Consider the following 16,377-nt stretch of genomic DNA (forward strand, 5'->3'; position numbering starts at 1 on the left):
ATCTTTTAGTTTATTTAATTTTATAACACTATCTCCAAGCAGGGAGTTTACACTTTGAACACTAGAGGGAGCCATTTTGTATCCAAAGAAGTGTAAAAAGACACAAGAGAGCCAAATCACGTAAAAACAAGAACCTTTAATACCTGATGTCACAGTGTTAGTGAGAATGGAGACAAACTGAGATGCTGAGTGTGAAGTTGTACAAAATGGATTCAAATATTTCATTTGACGACGCAGTACTTTGTTAATTTTTGACCAAACTACAATGTTTTCCATATGTATTTTGCTTACCAACAGCACTTCCTCTGATGACCCAATTTCTGTTGTAAACATTAATAACAAGCTTCTTTAAATAGACAAATTACATCATGGGGGTGGTCAAACAAAAATCAAAACCAACAAAGGGTAACAGACATGAAAATCATTAAAAATACATTTGCTGAAAAAAAAGTATAATATAGACATCTGCATGATGAGCTGGTTGATGCTACTAACCCAAAGATATTCAAAAGCTACAATATTGTAATATTTAACACSTAGAGGTCAGAGAAAATCATGCAGCTTCATCTCTTGACACAATAATATCTAATATATAAATTGCTGCTCTTAACCAAGCATTATGTGAAGGTTCCACCTTGAGCTTTTGTTACAAACTTTAACTTTCCTCTTGTTTAAAACCAGAAACCCCCTCTCCGCCCCTAAAACTTGTGCAGATGATTCATCAGTGTTGAAGTGCTTTTAGACCTTTATTCCAAGCCCTGATAAATAAGTGATTAAGCCATGTAAAACCGCAGTGATTGTAGTTTCTGCTGTTTGGCTCTTTTATCTGTTGCATAAAGCAGAGTCGATCAGCTCCTAAGTGTCAGCAAACAGGTAAAGGAAAATGTTTGTGTAAAAACATGGAAGTTTGTGCCTGCTTTGAGGTTTTGATTATGAGCACTTTGCAGTATTCAAATAAAAGCTGTATTTTTATGTGTAATATACAATATTGTAGAAAGCTTTCTGAAAAAACAGCTGTTTCTGTTTGCCTGACATCAAATTTTGGCTACACAATAAGACAGCATGTCACACAAATCACAGACTATACACAGAAAAGAGGAAGAAAAAAGTGTTTTCCACTCTGTAAAAACTGTTAGTACATTAATATTTGAGCTGAATGCACAAGCACTGACTGCTTCAGTTTACCTGACCTTCTTACCAAAATATTWACTTGGCACGATTGTCATAAAAAGAATGAAAACATTTGAAGGGAAGAAACTCTGAAAAACAAAATAATACTAAATGTATAATTATGTTCATCCAGGCGGTCACATCTATGAAACACAATATTACAATAAACAAATCTAAGGACAAAGAGAYGTTGGTCATGAACTGAAAACTTACACCAAAAATAAAGATATTTGCTGTAAATGGATTTTTTTATGGAAAATATTCAAATAGTGATGATGAAATCTTTTAACCAGAAATGATGACAGTAGATTTGACTGGCCTTACACATAAACATTTTGAAATAATGCTTTTAACAGTTTAGACTTTGCAAAAAAAGGGAGTCCTTGTGTAACGTTAAAGAACAAGAATTACAGAATAATCACAMCAAAATGAAAACTGAGGCTATAGCTTAAAGAATGAAAAATAACAGCAGCGACAAACTGTATGTAAAGGAAATAATAGGAAGATTTACTGAACAGGTCCCTGATTAAAGGAAAATTATAGGCCCACTTTCAATCACCTGAGGTCTGAAGGATTAATAGAGTTAAAGAAAATAGTTCATTAAATGAAATGTAGTTCAAATGTGTTTTTTTTATCGCTGTTGCTAGAAAACATAGATGGACTGTTTTTGTTAGTTTTTGTGTTTGTCTTTTAACAAAGAAAATATGAACCACTGGGCTAATTTGAATAAAACCAAGATAATACCTGGCTGTACATCTAAATCTAGCTACCTTTTAGAGTCAACCCAAACAAAGATGGCTGCCACAGACAACAGACCCTAAATAACCAAAACTGTATGAAACTTTTACTGATACAGATTTAAGTTCAGGTGTGAAGTAATAGSTGAGACTGATCCCTGACACATTATCTGAGTGCTGACAAACTGCACATGTTCTTGCTTTAACATTTTGCTATAAACTGTTTGGAGTCACTGGTTGTCTGTTAACAAAATATCTCAAGAAACAATCAGTGGATATTAGCTTTAAGGTTTGACTCTCAGTCTCCATGTTTTAAAATCTTAAAGGCAACGGCCGGTTGACAATCATTCCTTCTATGTAGCTACACATTTAATTATTTTTCTGCTTTTGATAAGTTGGAATTTTAGARCTGTGTCGACAGGCTGAACAGAGTTTGTAGATCTTATTTAAGAAAAGGTCAGTTGTTACAGGAAACCGACAGTCAAACTAACATGCTGGAAAATTATCTAAAAATAAAGCAAAAACAAATGTCCTCAGTAGGCCATGCTTTGCAAACCCTGTTTACATTCAAAGGACCAGTATGATTACTACCAGATAAACGTTAAGAAATAAATGCTTTCATAAGTGTGTTTCATGGCAGAAAAAGCTATCAAAACAGCAAACTGTAACATTTATAATCCACGTAAATCAACAGTTGTCTAAATACTGTTATAATGATATTTATTCAATCAACGTTGATGGTTATGATGGTTTCATTTCCATTTTTTTAACCAAATTAATAATTCAGACCCTGAAGAAAAGGAAATATAGACAATTTCCCTTTAAATTAAAGCCATATACTGTGTAAGCAAAACCTATTACCTTTAGTTTTTCTCAAAGCACAGTTAAGATATATACAGTATARAATGCTAACGATGATGTACAAACTTGCATAGATAAAGTGTTACAGTCCAGAGCAGCACATTGGAGCATGCTCTTGTATATTTACCCTTTTAGACTTTTCTGYCGTCCCTACGGGGAGTAGCTGCTTGTTGTTGTTGTTGGGCAGTACATCCGCCAGGAAAACACACACTCTGACCACTAACGTATGCAAGTTTGCAAGGGTTTGTTTTTAGTCTTAAAAATAAATTTAAAAAGTTGAAGGTGGGATTGAAGTTACACTTTGGATCAAACACAATAATGGCTGAACCGATGCTGATCAGCTCTTCTTAAAAAGGCTTTCAAAATGCATGCACACCATTTAAGAATGTTGTTTTTTACACGACAGCTATGAAGAGTGTGGCGTATGGGAGACATCATAGAATCATCTGAAAGTAAAGGGCTTCACTTCCTGTCTGTGAGACTTGAATAATGCCTGAAGAACAAACTTTCCCTGGACTGATWAGATTTTGATGCTTTCTTCTCGTAATGCACACGGGCAGATTGCCTGATTTAGGCTCGTCTGGATTTAAGGCTAACTCCTGTTTGGCTAAACCATCACCGTAGGACTGAGAATAACAGGAGACACATCAGTTTTTAATGAATCATTGAAAAAAAKCTTTGATGGGCCTTTGATTTGATTACTGCTGGACATAAATGGGAGCCCCACTCACCATATAGTTTGATCAATATATGGAGTTTTTACAGTCAGAAAAACAAATAAGGGTATTAAGTGAAGGCTAATGGTAAAGCCCAGTCATTTATCACAAAAACATGTATTTTCTGATTTGAGTGGCAATCCTCTTTAATATTAATACATCTTTATTACGTCTGCTGGAAAAGACTTAAAAGTACAACACAGACATGACTCTTAGCACGGTTCTATTAAAAGCGCAAGATTATAAAACATTGACATCATCAAGAGGACGTGATGTACATGGAGCCGAGAGCGGCAGCAGCCGCTCAGCTCTACCTCAGAAACCCCGCTCAGTGTGCACGTGGACCAAGTGTGGTGCAGCTCTCCTCTGCTACTGGCTGAATCTGTGGAGCTACATGTGTGAGTGCGGTGTGTGTGTCTGTACAGCAAACCAACAAAACAAAGCAATAAAGTAGTCTTTCCTCAAGTGGCTCCTGAGTGACAAAAGAAACAGCATCTCCTAATGTTTCCCACCAAAACATGAACCAAAAGTAACGACCCCAACAGGGTGGCACAGACCTTCAGGACATCCCCAGACCCGTCAAACTCTTACAAACATGGACACAATGTTCGCTTGGTCTCACTTTCGCTCACCTTTGACCCTCGCACCTCTCATTAGAGGAAACTTCTAGACTGTCTTTCTGGCCTCCTCACGCAGAGCGATGAATCCCAAAGCGGTCGAGGCGGGGGTGCAGGCCCAACCCCTGATAAAATGAAGCTTTCCCAAAGCTGCCGGGAAAATAAGAATGGAACGTGGTGAAACGGGACAAAAATATGATCCTTGAAAGCGGCTCGACYTCAACTCTGATGCGACATTTAGGTCGGCAGCGGGTCGTCGTCGCCTTTGCTGCATTTGCACTTGCAGCAGAGGACTATGGGAGTGGCCAAGAGGAGAAAGGGGGAGGCGACTAGCAGGAGCAGGCCAAAGCCGGCAAAGATGCCTACGACCTGGGAGGAGACCACAAAAACAGCAAAAAATAAACAAACAAGAGTAAAAACAACTTTAGGTATAACTGTTATCAATTATTTAGAAAAAAAAAAAAGAAACAAAACTGATTGTACAGCTGTAAAGAAGCAACTAAAAAATTAAAAAATAAATAGACACAAAGTGTCCAGCAGAGGGCAGCCAAAGCATCACAACAACAGCTTCTTTCATCTAAATCAAAACCTAACAATAAGACAACAAATGTACTTGTGGCATGTGAAATGGAAGCTCAAGAAAACTAATTTTTCGTCAAATTTTAAATCACTCCTGCTCTAACAATACCACGCAACTCTCAAACCTAGTGGCACAAATAATAGTAAAAAAATCTGTTTGTGAAAAACCACAAAATAAACAGAGATTTATAATTTAGGCAAATGTTCTCAATATAGGAGTTTTACCCASTACATCTTAGTTTACACAAAAGTTATCAATCTGACACACATCAGACATTTTAGAGGCAGAAAAATAATATATTTTTTATTTCCTTTGAACTCTCCTTTAAAAGGTGCAACTCATCTGAATCACCACATGGGGTAGCCAGTTGCCTGCAGATTCAAACACACTACATAACACTTGAGTCTCATGTAAGAGGGATTTTTTAACAAAAAGAAAAAAGAGGTAATACTCAGGATGACGTGTTGGCAAGTTTATGCTTTTTAATGACAGACTGCTGCATTCCCTACTGTTATGTTTCTTTCTAAACAGTCTGCTATAGAAGAAGACACATTGTATAACGCACAGTTTGCTCTTGTTGACAAGTCTTGAASAAGTGTTTAAGTTTGGAAAAATGTTGTTCTTGTGGAAACATCAACAGGAAAAAGTTTCACTTTTTCATTTTTGTCTTCAAGGAGTGAAAAAGGGACACTTTCTTTGACGTAAAACAGCAAAACTGTGGTGAAATGAGAACAGCTGAAACAAACACACAGAGCTCAACTGTAATCACATGACTCAGTCTGCCCCACTAGGCAACACACACCAATATGTATGCTAATGCTGAGGAAACAACCGTGACGTGCAACGGCACGAATAGCTTCCTTTGCTAAATACTGAGGGAAAGAAACGGCAAGTGCATAAATGTTTAAACAAAATTCCAAATTGAGAAGATGAACGACGCCCAAAGTGTAAAATAAAATGTTAAAAATGTCACCAACACATTTTCATTACTTAGTTCACTTTCTGACTGTTAAAAAATTTCCACTAACATTTTATTGTATTTTTAGTTCACTGTCCTTATTACTTTTTACAAAATGTTAAATCTAAATGTTAAAAAAATCCATGTAAATATTAAATCCTAAATCTAAATGTTTGATGTCACCATCCTGAGACAAACATCAATGCACGCTGCTGCTAACGTTGCGAACGATAGTATTTAAAATTTAAACTCACAATGTGTTAATTGAAAACAATATGGATGCTACCTGTGGTCTGACAGTTTGATGTGCAGCTCAGACACCTGCCGCAACTGCGAGTTTGATGTGTTGTAGGGATACGTTAGCTGCGTTGGAGCTTTAGCTGTTGCACTTGTCTCAGGATGATGATGCTCTAACATGAGCTGAGCACCAACAGCAAAGTCTGCGTTCCATTTCCAAATACTTAAATATCATTTAACCAGCATTTAACTTTCAATTTAAGATTTACACATTTAGATTTAAGTTTCAATATTTACATATCTTTTAACATTTGAGTTCAACAATTAGTAAAATAAGCAAAATGTAAGAACAGTGAGTTAAATAACAATAAAATGTTAGTAGAATTTTTTAACACTAAATAATGAAAATGTGATAGTGATGTTTTCTAAACCATTTTTACAATATTTTTTAACCTTTTATTTTACACCATATACTTGATGCTTCACCATTTAAATAAGTAAAGACGCGTATCAAAGTCAATCTAATGTTATTTATTTGCAATATTTCTTTTGTTACGTAAAAGCAAAAAATAACCGTGGTTATGTAAACCTGTTCTAAAGGGGAGAAAATAACAGAAAATAACACTTGCTGCTGCATGTGTCTGAAATTGTTCTTCTGCTATTGTGTAGTCAGAACAAGCCCATCACAATATGGTGGTATTGGGGCCAAAACCAGAGAGAAGCATCACAAGGAAGCACGTTTTCTGCCACATGCTGCAGCCCAGCTGAGAAGAAGGGGAGACAACAGGAGGGTCATGCTGAGGGAGGGTGGCTGTTCTCACCTGTGTTCTGTGCCAGATAACAGACGCCCTGGAGTGGCCCAGTTTGTTCCGACAGGGCCCTTTGTCGTAGTGGATCAGCAAAAAGTCGTCCTGTAATAAACACACGCAGATGAAGACTGATCATTAGTTAGAAAGACGTGGGAGGCTACTCAGACTAAATCGCTTTTCAAGTGACCTGTGTGGTCCAGTTGTCTCTGAGGATTATACATCATTACTGGGTAATAAATCAGGATGTCAGTTTCAATAGTTTTGTAACAAATCAGGAAGTTCATTATATCTTTTTAATCAACTCTCTCACGAGTAGGCAGGCAATGCCTACATTCAAGGTTTATCACAATCTGTAAACACAGAATTGTAATAATAATCTGTATTTTCAGTACCTTTACCTTTATTGTCCCCCCAAGGAGGGAAATTTTATTTGCAGCCAAGCATTTCCAACATACAACACAACATATAATACATAGACAGTGTCGAAGCATACAAGCAGCAATTTGTAAAGGTTTAAATAAATTTGAAAACTATAAATTTTAAAATCAAATAATCTGATTACTCTGGGTACAAAGGAGTTCTACCATCTGTTACTCTAAACTTCCGTTTTTGCCGCCAGGGATTCCTAACTTAGGCAATGTTAAAAGCATACAAACTTAAAAAAGCAGCCAACCGTAAATTTACAGATGAGATTTAAAAAATACAATTCAGAAATTTTAAAACTACGAGTTTAAAGATGATGACGTTGATGTTTAATCAAGTATCAAGTCAACAAATGTGATCGAACTCACATCCAAGGACTCCAGACAGTACCAGCAGAAGGCATGTTTGCAGTTCTTGCACATCATCTGTGCGCAGCCCTCGTCCCGCTCGATGTAAACTTTACACTTTGGACAGCGTTTAATAGGTGCGTCATCGTCTTCATTCTTAAAAAAAGAGCTAAGAAGATGTAGGAAGTGATTAGTGATTCTCTAAAGACACTGTTTTTTTTCCTCCAACTGTTCACAACGGTTAAACCAGTACCTGTTTTCTCCTGGTAAGAAGGAGGCGATGGGCAGGTTGCTCTCCTGGCAGGCCTGTCCCGGGTGCCAGTTGGCCTTACAGGCTGAGCAGAACTCCAGGGCACACACAGCACATTGGACCAGCTGGGGCAAAACTGGAGAATCGGATTCCTTAAGCTGGCATACGGCCTGGCAGGTCGAGGAGGGGCACCATGTCCGACACGGGTCCAAGAGCACCTCTGATGGAATAAATGCAGCCAAATTATAGAAAGAAAAAAACAAAAAACAAAAAAAAAAACAAAAATAAACACAGAACAGCTCAGTGAATGGATTATTTTTTAACATTCCTCCTAAGGTATGCATGACATAACAAGAAAAGGGAATCTAACAATCTTTTTGGTGACTTTGATGCACATCTCATATACATATTACTCTCCGAATTTTTGTAATCAATCAAATTTATATCTTCATTATGTGGAATAAATATGTTCTGAATGGTGCCTCAGCAAAAAAGTTGTGTGATAAAATCCCGACCCAGGAACCTTTCTGGATAGTTTGCATGTCCTCTCCATGCATGCGTGTGTCTTCTGTGAGTACTACGGTTTCCTCACACAGACCAAAAACATGACTGTTAGGTTAACTGGTAACTCTAAATTGTCCCTATGTGTGAGTAAGAGTGAATGGTTTTTTTTTTTTTGTCTCTTCTTGGCCCTGTCTTAGACTTGCAATGTGTTTTGGAACTTTTGAATCACTTTTCAAGAACAAAAACTTTTTTTCCAGGAACTTTACTTTATTTTTATAGGAATCTCTGTCTTTGTTTTTGTGCTCTTGCTCAATGATTAATGCCTGAAAGTGTGATGTCTGTGTTTTATTTACAGTTTACCCCTGTGTAGATAGAAAGCCTGCAGGGTGTGGGCCATCAAAGAGTGATTGCACAGCTTGGTTCCTGTCGGCTTCTCAAAATTATAAACTACGTTGACAGTGTGGAGCAAAATAACACAGATGTGATGTTATCTTAACTGCACAAATGAGCAAAGTTAACATCAATTACAAGAGACAAAAGGTGCAGGCGTCAGATGTGTGGTGGCAAAAGTATTAGTGAGATTACAAGAACCTAAAAGTCTTATAAAACATCTGCTTCAAACAAGATTCAACATTATTAATTTTTGGCTGRAAAATTAACTGCAGCAATAATTTGATCTCAATCAATACAATTTACAGATCGAGTTCAAACTATTTAGTTTCTACATCAAAAATTAGGCATAGAAAACTTTAATGGAAACTAAAATTTAGAGGCAGAAAATAATCTGGTGCAAGCCTGTCCTCAGCAGCTGATTCTCTCCAGTCAGGGTGAATTTCCTTTCAGACACACGTGTAAAGCACAACTGTCGTCATCCTTTTGTGTGTCGTCGTTAAAAACACAGCATCTCTTGAGGAAAGTTCACGTGTGCACAGTCATAGCCCACAAATCTCCCACCTGAAACCCGCAGCTGTCATTGACGCACTACAGCTGCTTTAACACTGACTCACCCCTCTCAAACTGGAGCTTTTTGTACCTCTGCATCATCTCCGTAGCCACCATGCACTCAATCTGCAGAGAGGGAGAAGAAAACCCAGCATAATTAGAGACAAAATCTGTAAGAAGCAATTTTATGTTCATCAGTGAAATTATACTGGTCGAATTCTAATTTCAACAACAACGAGCCTTGCTGCTTCTTCGCCTGTAAGTGTAAGGTCCCTGATTTGCATTTTCACAAAGAAATTCAAGCACTGGGATGTGCACAAACAAGTTTCCTTTAGGGGTGTAATCATTGAATGGTCCATGAAACGAACAATCGGGCTTTGTAAAAGACAATCTATTACAAGGTGAAGACACTGCTGACAGACCAGAAAGAGATGAGACTGTGGTGACTGGCAGGGGTGGGTAAGGTTTCACTAACAGTCAGTAATACTAATTGATTCAATATGTCTTGCTGCGATGAGCAGAACTAAGACGAGTCAATGCTAGGGAGCAAAAACTGCCGGCAGGAGGAACAGGAGCCATTTCCAGGTAGGATAAAGAGAATTCTATGAGTACATCTTTGTGTGAAAGGGAAATAAAAGTAAGGCCGCTTGGAATAAGACAGGCTCAATATGATAAGTAATGGGTCTAAATTGTGCCTAACACATAAACGAAGCAGTTCTTCATAATGTTTGTGCACGATTGTGTGAGAGTAACAAAACAGGTTCTGTATATAAAYTTTGCTCATATGTGAAGGACGAGAATCCAAATGATCATCAGGACAATGTATACTTGGCACAAAAAGTAAGGAAATTTGTGATAGATTATTTCTTTGTTGTAACCAGAGGTGTATAAAAACACCTCAACAGAAAATGACTTTGGTAAAAACAAATTTCACTGACAAGAAAAGTACAGTAAAAGTCATTAAACTGTACACAATAATCTGTGTTGAATTTACTTAAAACTGGTATAGGATTCAGATTCAGATTACTTTATTTGTCATTGCACCATTAAGTACAACGAAATGCAGTTCGGAACAACCCATCCAGAAGAGAGACAAATAAAAACAAACATGGGAGAACAGAAGCCCGGGTCCTGCAGCCATACAGGTGCTACCCTAATATAGTATAGGAGCCAATTGATATAACGTGGTTAAATAAATTCAACACTTAAAWTTTTTGGAGTTCATAAACAACTCCTTTCATGATAAGTTCTGGTCATATTTGTAACGTGTAACTAGGTGTTAAATTTTAAAGTAAAAGTAAAACAAYCATAACGTTTGTGTTTTGAATGTAAGGAAATAAAATAAAAGTTACAATAAAAAAAACACTTGGTAAAATTACAGATCATTGAAAAAATTACTTAAGTATTGTAACTAAGTAAATWCTTTGTTATCATACACCTCTGGTTGTAACTTAAATAACACACCTGATAGGCAGCACCTGGGAGTACTAGAAGTTCAAAATAAGTGTCAATAGGAACAGTAAAATAAGTGGTTTGGCAATGACAGAGAAGATTTGGCAAATATTGCATGTGTGCAACACACACACTTRGCTCTACTGCTCATCCCACAAATGCATGTTCCTTATAAATGTGGCATCATTTAACAGAGAAGTTGACAGGTTTTCCAAAGGTACAAGACTCAGTGCCAAGAAGCATTGTTACAGTAAAGTCTACCAAAATGTTCTTACTTTTTGAGCTAAGATGAATTATCTTAAGTATACCTCATTTTCTTGCAAGTGTCCTCTTTTGGGACAGGCAGAGTCGGGACAGCTAATTGCAGTTTCAAGGCCTTCTTTAATCAAGAGCTCCACATACTGCTTCAGGCACTGAAAAGAAGAAAATAATAGGAATTTATTACAATATCCAGCTAGTCAGCTCAATGCAAAACAGAATAAATGAAAAAACTAAAACACAGATTTAACAAAAATGTAAATAAAAGCTAGTCCGTCTGTGACTTTGTGCTCAATATGTGGTGACAAACATTTTAAAAGACAAAATGTTTGCTTCACATGGTTTGAACATGTTTGCTGACAAACCCACAGCCTCTGTGGGAAAATTGTTTCAGCTCAAGCATTAAAAGGCTTTACATAACCAAACTTTATATTTGTGGGAAAAAYGCATGCCAATTAAATATTAAATGTCAAAAGCTCATAAAAAGAAGTTCAGATGTTTTTGTCCTTCTAATGTTGCTCCAATCTGGGATAAATTATGTTCCCTGAACTTTGGTTAGCTTTCGTCACCACCCACTCTGTGCTTCAGGAAGTCACAGCTATTTTTAGTACCTATTTGTGGGTTTTTTATTTCATCCCATTTTATTTGTCTCAATTCTTCCATAAAATGAACATAAGATTTGTAATGAATCCATAAGACTGTGCTTATTCGAAAAGTTAAACCTATTTTATTGTATAAAAACACACTTTTTGTACTGCATATTAGCTTGTAATGTTTTGAAATACATTATTCTCTTTAATTCTTTTAGCTTTGAGCTTGTTTTGAGMGTAGTATGTGTTTTTGTACTTTGTTGACAGCTGAAACAAGTCTGTTGTGGGTAAGTGGAAACTCACCAGTGTACAGAAGACACATTGGCACTGTGTGATGGTGGTCATCTGCTCCAGAGGGAACTCTCCAAGGCACAGTTTACAAGAAACCAGGGGGTCCACGGCCAACTCCCATGTGGGACGGTACCGTGCCGTGGTCATCTTTACCACCACAGAGCTGAGAAGTCCGAAAGAAAAACTACAGTTAAGGATTTTTCAGAATAACAAATRATTTAGCCATCTTCCATACCAAAGTTTGAACCAAGATCTCATGTTATCAGAGGACTCTCAGCTACTACCATACCAAATTTTAGGACAATATCTTTAAATCATGACCAAAAAGCCCAGTTTTTTGTGTACATAATTCTACATTTGTTTTTTTTTTAAGTAGGGGTCACCAGGGGGCGCTAGGGGGGCCTCAGAAAGATGGAGGGAAGATAAGAAAAAAAGCTAAAATCATAAACTTCAATCTACATAATGTTATAAAGCATTATTTAAAACTGAATCTGTTGTTCAATCGTTTAAAAATATAATTTACCATAATATGTTGAAATGTTATGAGGRAGGTTTGTTTTCTTTTGTTCTGTARGTATCGTCAACAGTTTGRTAAAAAGTTGTTTTTTCAGTGGGAATATAATACAGTTTTTAAAAGATCTTAGTTATTAAAATACACATGTTWAACAAATTTAATAATTGTTGATTAGTGAATGAAAGTGAGAAAAAAAACATTCTAAACATGAATGTCTCTTTAAATATTTTGTAGCATTGTTGCCAGAAACTAATGCAGTTTTGTGGGCTATTACATGGAGAAGTTTGTGAACCCCTGCTCTACATAAAAGTCTATAATGTWCTTTCACAGAATCAACCTGGCTGCATGAGAACAGAAGTGATAATGCACTGTGAGTGGTGTCTGGTGAAAATCTACACACTCACAAAAAGAACCTCTATATGCAAACTGACACCAGCTTTCCAACATAAACGGCCGATGTCAGTGGCGTTCAGCTTTACTTCAGGCCACACGCTTTGTAGCATCGAACAACAGATGACAAAAGCTCCTGAAAATCCRGTGGCCATCCATGTCAGCCATCTAAGCTCCACTGTGAAATTTTCACTCTGAATTAAGTAACATGACATCAACTGTGTGTCTCTCTCCGTCTCTTTTGTGAGAGGCAGAACGGGTTATTTTAGGCCGTCTCGTCTCACTCGGCAGCTGAGAGCAAAGAGCACCCACTCGACTGTTTACAGGAAGTGGCTCTGCACACACCGCGTCAGCACCATCAAGCTCTCCCCTAGCTGCTTAGCAACCAGCTAAAGGAGAATTTTTAGAGATGGAGGGAGCATGTTTGGGGGAGGAAATGGGAAGCAGAAAAAGAGAGTTCGCAGTTTGTTGTCAATGGTCGCAGTCTGTCTCAGTCYTCAACTGCCTGTAGGCAGACGGGAACAATGGTCGGGCGGAAGGGTGGGGGCGGGGGGTTCAAGAGTTCATCGAAGCGCTCCATGAACTTGTGCCTTTTGTCCATGTGCTACCAAAGCAGCACATGCAGTGCAGAAGCTCCGTTCTGCGGGTGCTGAACTTATAAACTAAAACTTYAATGACAGTTTGGAGCCAGGGACTTGCAAACACATTCCTTGAGGGGGTGGGTGGGAAGCTGAGGGCATTTTTTGTCATAAAGAAAAACACAAACAGAGTTTCAAAAAAAAAAAGTCAGGATGTTGTGTAAAATGTAAACAAAAACAATTTTTGGAAAATTAAAGTCATTTTGAATTTTACAATAGCAGCATACGTCAAAACCACTATGAAACCACTCAATATTGATCTCTAACCTTGTCTTTTGCACAAAGAATTTTTTTCAAAATCTTGACATTTTTATATCAACTGTGACCGATGGAATATTCAAAATCAGCCTCATTTCTGTTTAGAGACATTATTATGATTCTTAGACATTGATGTTTGCCCATATTTACTTCTGAGACATTCAGATTTCATTATTAAACTACACTTTTAATGTTGTTTTATATAGTGTCTTAAAAACACATTCAGCTGGGGTCTACATAAAGTCGAACTGGAATGCTTTGGTCTGAATTCCACCTTATTGTAACTCCACAAGCCCCTCTTTTACCCCTTTTCTGAGATGTGTCTCAGATCAACTCGTTTTGAGGCTGTCTCTTTAAAACAAAAGGAGGCACTTCACACCCCGCCCCCCTCAGTTTCCAGAGCGCGCCACTGTACTTTGAGAGAAGGTTTACATGTTGGAGTCAGAGTCTGACCTTGAGTGGGAGGGAAATGAAGATGACAAAATTGTAGTTGTTAGGTTTGGATCTAATTTGGCAATTATGTTGCAAATTCTGTGACCTCATAGATTAGACAACATCATAGACAACAGAAAAAATACTCATTGGGTTGAAAAATATGATCCAAACAGAATATACACTCACCGGCCACTTTATTAGGTACACCTGTCCAACTGCTCGTTAACACTTAATTTCTAATCAGCCAATCACATGGCGGCAACTCAGTGCATTTAGGCATGTAGACATGGTCAAGACAATCTCCTGCAGTTCAAACCGAGCATCAGTATGGGGAAGAAAGGTGATTTGAGTGCCTTTGAACGTGGCATGGTTGTTGGTGCCAGAAGGGCTGGTCTGAGTATTTCAGAAACTGCTGATCTACTGGGATTTTCACGCACAACCATCTCTAGGGTTTACAGAGAATGGTCCGAAAAAGAAAAAACATCCAGTGAGCGGCAGTCCTGTGGGCGGAAATGCCTTGTTGATGCCAGAGGTCAGAGGAGAATGGGCAGATTGGTTCGAGCTGATAGAAAGGCAACAGTGACTCAAATAACCACCCGTTATGACCAAGGTAGGCAGAAGAGCATCTCTGAACACACAACATGTCGAACTTTGAGGCAGATGGGCTTCAGCAGCAGAAGACCACACCGGGTGCCACTCCTTTCAGCTAAGAACAGGAAACTGAGGCTACAATTTGCACAAGCTCATCGAAATTGGACAAGAGAAGATTGGAAAAACGTTGCCTGGTCTGATGAGTCTCGATTTCTGCTGCGACATTCGGATGGTAGGGTCAGAATTTGGCGTCAACAACATGAAAGCATGGATCCATCCTGCCTTGTATCAACGGTTCAGGCTGGTGGTGGTGGTGTCATGGTGTGGGGAATCTTTTCTTGGCACTCTTTGGGCCCCTTGGTACCAATTGAGCATTGTTGCAACGCCACAGCCTACCTGAGTATTGTTGCTGACCATGTCCATCCCTTTATGACCACAAAACCTTACTAGCGTGGTGTACCTAATAAAGTGGCCGGTGAGTGTAAATATATCTAAGCAGCACTGCGAGACACTAAATTCAAACTTTCTGCACTCCAAGATACTCCTAGTACACAACAAAATACATTTAATGGCTAAAAATGAGGGGTTTTGCATAATACAGTATGTCACCCTTAAAGTAAAACTGCTGAAGAACTAAAAAGATGACAGACAGTTCTATCTRTCCAACAAGACTCGACCTTGAAATGTAATCAGTGAACTGCAGCTGCATTTAACAGAGCAGATGCAGAACAGTTCAATTTAAAGCCTGGGGAKATGAGTCAACACTTCAGCACCTCCAAACTGTACAGCAGATGGCTGTTCCAGGAGAAACTTGAAATTGGTTAGTTTTTCTCCTTTTCTGTACACGGTGATTTAAACTGTGCAGAGTGAGATACTCTCAGGGTGCTTTCACACTTGAATCTATGTCTCCTCTTGCAGGCTTTCTATCAGTTTCGCAAATATAGCAACAGACTGGATCGATGGGAACAAATGAAACAGTTTCATACAGATGGCCTGAGAGAGTCAGAGAGTACGTGTTCATGTGAAGGAGGTGGATAAGTGGAATTTATTTCATGCATTATTAATAAGATGGTCCATTATATTTGAGAAGAAACACACAGCGAACCCCCAACCCCACCCCTACATATACATACAATGTGCAGGAWATTCTAAGTAATGAGGCCATGTACTGTATGTGCTCTCTGTCAGCTCATAGCCTCTCACAGCCTCATACGTCCGAACAGTTCAGGCAAAAAAAGAATAAGAAAAAAAAAATCAAAATCAATAATGTCAGAGGTCAAACATCCATGTTAAGTGGTGGTCACCATGTGTCACTCTATCAGTCAGAAATGGWTGCACTTAAATATTAACTGGCTTCAGCATAATTCATGCTCTAATGGCRCCACAGCCAGGAGAAATACACAGACATTCATTAACAATCCTCTGCATAATGAGTGAAAATGGTCAACTAGGAGTATGAWATGGAACGTCTTCCTTCAGCTAAATCAATATGATGCAACCCATTAGTGTTAATGTCAAAATACATTTCTTATTCAGTTTATTTTCTTATGGAAAAGTTTGTACAACTAAGTGACAGTTAAGGTAGTTCACCTGTCAAAGACTTGGGGAAAAGCAAGAGATATTTATTTATTAAARACCTTCAGTGTTACCCAGTAATGGCATAGGAAGAAAAAAATATATATAGTACACATAATTCTGTTTTGCAAACACAGGAAAAACTTAAACCAGGGGTGTCAAACTCCAGTCCTCGAGGGCCGCTATCCTGCATGTTTTAGAGGTTTTCCAGCTCCAACACACCTGATTCAGTGA

General features: G+C 38.0%; 1 protein-coding gene across 1 annotated transcript in view; it reads right to left on the reverse strand.

The window, feature by feature from the left end:
• Positions 1-116: 116 nt before the first annotated feature.
• Positions 117-16,377, reverse strand: part of rnf144aa (ring finger protein 144aa) — a 29,414-nt gene continuing 13,153 nt past the window's right edge. Inside the window, exons 3-9 of the mRNA XM_014014515.1 lie at positions 11,755-11,905; positions 10,912-11,016; positions 9,217-9,277; positions 7,709-7,925; positions 7,477-7,624; positions 6,698-6,787; positions 117-4,470 (exon numbers count right to left, since the gene is read on the reverse strand). Coding sequence (XP_013869969.1) covers positions 4,339-4,470; positions 6,698-6,787; positions 7,477-7,624; positions 7,709-7,925; positions 9,217-9,277; positions 10,912-11,016; positions 11,755-11,889 — 888 coding nt within the window. The 5' untranslated portion in view covers positions 11,890-11,905 and the 3' untranslated portion in view covers positions 117-4,338. The remainder of the gene's footprint in view (positions 4,471-6,697; positions 6,788-7,476; positions 7,625-7,708; positions 7,926-9,216; positions 9,278-10,911; positions 11,017-11,754; positions 11,906-16,377) is intronic.

This window comes from Austrofundulus limnaeus, unplaced genomic scaffold (assembly GCF_001266775.1).
Source record: "Austrofundulus limnaeus strain Quisiro unplaced genomic scaffold, Austrofundulus_limnaeus-1.0 Scaffold2, whole genome shotgun sequence".
Lineage (NCBI taxonomy): Eukaryota > Metazoa > Chordata > Actinopteri > Cyprinodontiformes > Rivulidae > Austrofundulus > Austrofundulus limnaeus.